Below are 2,214 nucleotides of genomic sequence, written 5' to 3' on the forward strand. Positions count from 1 at the left end.
TCACCGTAAGTGTCTCGTCAGCTTATTAATCGAATGTGTGATTGGTTGATCAATATACGAATAATCCTGAATATCATTTATGTGTCTTGGTGTTTTTCTGTGTTGCAGAAAGTCATCGCCAACAGGGTGACCTGCAGGGTACTTGCCATGGACCTCAGGGGTCACGGTGAGGCAATGTAAAGAAATAAAGAGTAAATAATACGTTTTCCGTAATCCTGATGAAATTATATAAGAAGAACCTAAAAAGGTACTGCTTTGGCAGAGGTAACGACATACATGCAATTTCTGATTGTTGAGAATGTGGATTTTGTTGGTCAGACTAGATAGATGTGGAAAGTCGATTTGCTTTCGCATTAAATGATTTTATCAGTTTGACGTCTTTTCAAAATCTCTTTTAAGGTGACACCCTGGTTCGCCAATCCGACGACTTCTCTACTCAAACCATGTCCAGGTAACAACACGCAGGCAGCTCCCATCTGTCCTTTAAACTCAAATTAACAACAATACCCTGCAAGCAGAAGAGGGTAACTCTAAAGGAAAATGCACATAACTGCTAATATCTATAGCGTTTCCATCAATGCTTATACTGTGCAAACTGAAATTACAAATATAAAATGCGATAAGCTTGTAAATTTAGAAATAAACTCCCATTTATCACAAATAAGTTTTACGCTCACATGAGGAAGTATTTTAGGTGATTCAAAAGCCATAATTTCCATTCTATTAACGGCTACTGTGGTGCCTGCAGTAGAAATAAAGCTGCTAATGTTTTGAACATCCATCGCCATGGTTACTGGGATGTTATCACCAGAGAAGTTGCACAACATCACTCAGTGGACACGCAGTCATCTCGCAATTGTGTTTTATCAACATTTTGAAAATATCGCTTGAGTTTTGCACAAATGTGTAAAGGAAACCCGTCCGACCAGAACTGTTACTGCTACTATCATTTTTCTGCTCCACCCCCCTCAGCGATGTAGCCAATGTGATTGGGGCTTGCTACGGTGAGACTCCTCCCCCCATCGTCCTGATTGGCCACGGTGTTGGCGGGGCGATCGCAGTGCATACAGCCAGCAACATGCTGCTACCAACCACTGTGGGCCTGGTGGTGATAGACGTTGTGGAAGGTAAGAGCGTGTTTTTCTTTCTTTCGTTTAATTGTGTTATTTTTATGTTCACAAAAGTGGACTTCCTATTTGTTTCCTGTAGGCAGTGCGATGGAGGTTCTCCACAGCATACAGAACTTCCTGAAGGGAAGACCCAAGTCCTTCATGTCCATGGATCAAGCTATTGAGTGGAGGTGAGCATTTAAGGTCCAATTTAACTGAAAAAACACAGATGATACACTACAGCCCATCTTTAGAGTCAGCTCCACTCCAGAGTGGGGTGATACGTAAGTTCAGCTCTTAACGGGACCACTAACACGTCCTTTTTTAAACTCCTTTTCAGTGTCAAGAGCGGACAAATCAGAAACCTGGAATCTGCCAGAGTCTCAATGGTCGGTCAGATCAAAAGGTAGGCTGAAGTACGGCCATTTATGAATCGAAAAGACGCCGAAAACTGAACCGTGCCGTTATTTCAAGCCGACTCCATTACTGTAACGCACTTTTTTTTACTGGTTTACCGAAAAAAATCCACGAAGAGACTTCAGCTGATCCAAAACTCTGCATTTTAGCTGTTAATCAGAACCAAGAGGAGAGAGCACATTAGTCCAGTTTTAGCTTCCTGTAACATTTAGAATTGATTTTAAGGTCCTTCTCCGAACATACAAAGCTCTTAATGGGCCACGTTACATTGCTAACTCAGTTATTCGTTACTTTAAATTTGAGAATATTAAATGGCTGTTTTAAGAATTCCACTGAAACGCTAGGAGGCTTTTAATTTGAAATTTCCATTATGTTAAACATTATGCTCTTTCTTCTTCCTGTCTGTAAAGATGTGAGGTGGAGGAGGCCGACACTTCGGAGCACGCCGGCCCGGTGACCGACGTGGTCGTCGAAGGTAACGAAGAGTTTTACGATCAGAGCTACGTCAACGACAAGGAAAACGCCGCTTCAGAGGTGAGTCACAGCGAAGGCCGGGGATTAAAACAAATGTTCGGAAACTCCTGGGGTTAAAATAATCTTCTGTTGACTTTTTTAATTATTACGAACTTTAACCCTTCGAAACCTGGCCGGACATCAGTTTGTCTTGTGCTGCATTTAGACGCCTTTC

The 2,214-nt window shown here is 42.0% G+C and overlaps 1 protein-coding gene across 1 annotated transcript; it reads left to right on the forward strand.

Moving 5' to 3' along the window:
• Positions 1-108: 108 nt before the first annotated feature.
• On the forward strand, positions 109-2,112 carry LOC121963150 (protein phosphatase methylesterase 1-like; the record flags this gene model as incomplete). The annotated part of the gene is made up of 6 exons (XM_042513477.1): positions 109-166; positions 400-451; positions 973-1,127; positions 1,210-1,300; positions 1,450-1,515; positions 1,937-2,112. Coding segments are annotated over 6 exons (598 nt in total), but the record flags the coding sequence as incomplete, so codon positions are not given.
• Positions 2,113-2,214: the final 102 nt, after the last annotated feature.

The sequence above is a fragment of the Plectropomus leopardus genome, unplaced genomic scaffold (assembly GCF_008729295.1).
Source record: "Plectropomus leopardus isolate mb unplaced genomic scaffold, YSFRI_Pleo_2.0 unplaced_scaffold10080, whole genome shotgun sequence".
NCBI lineage: Eukaryota > Metazoa > Chordata > Actinopteri > Perciformes > Serranidae > Plectropomus > Plectropomus leopardus.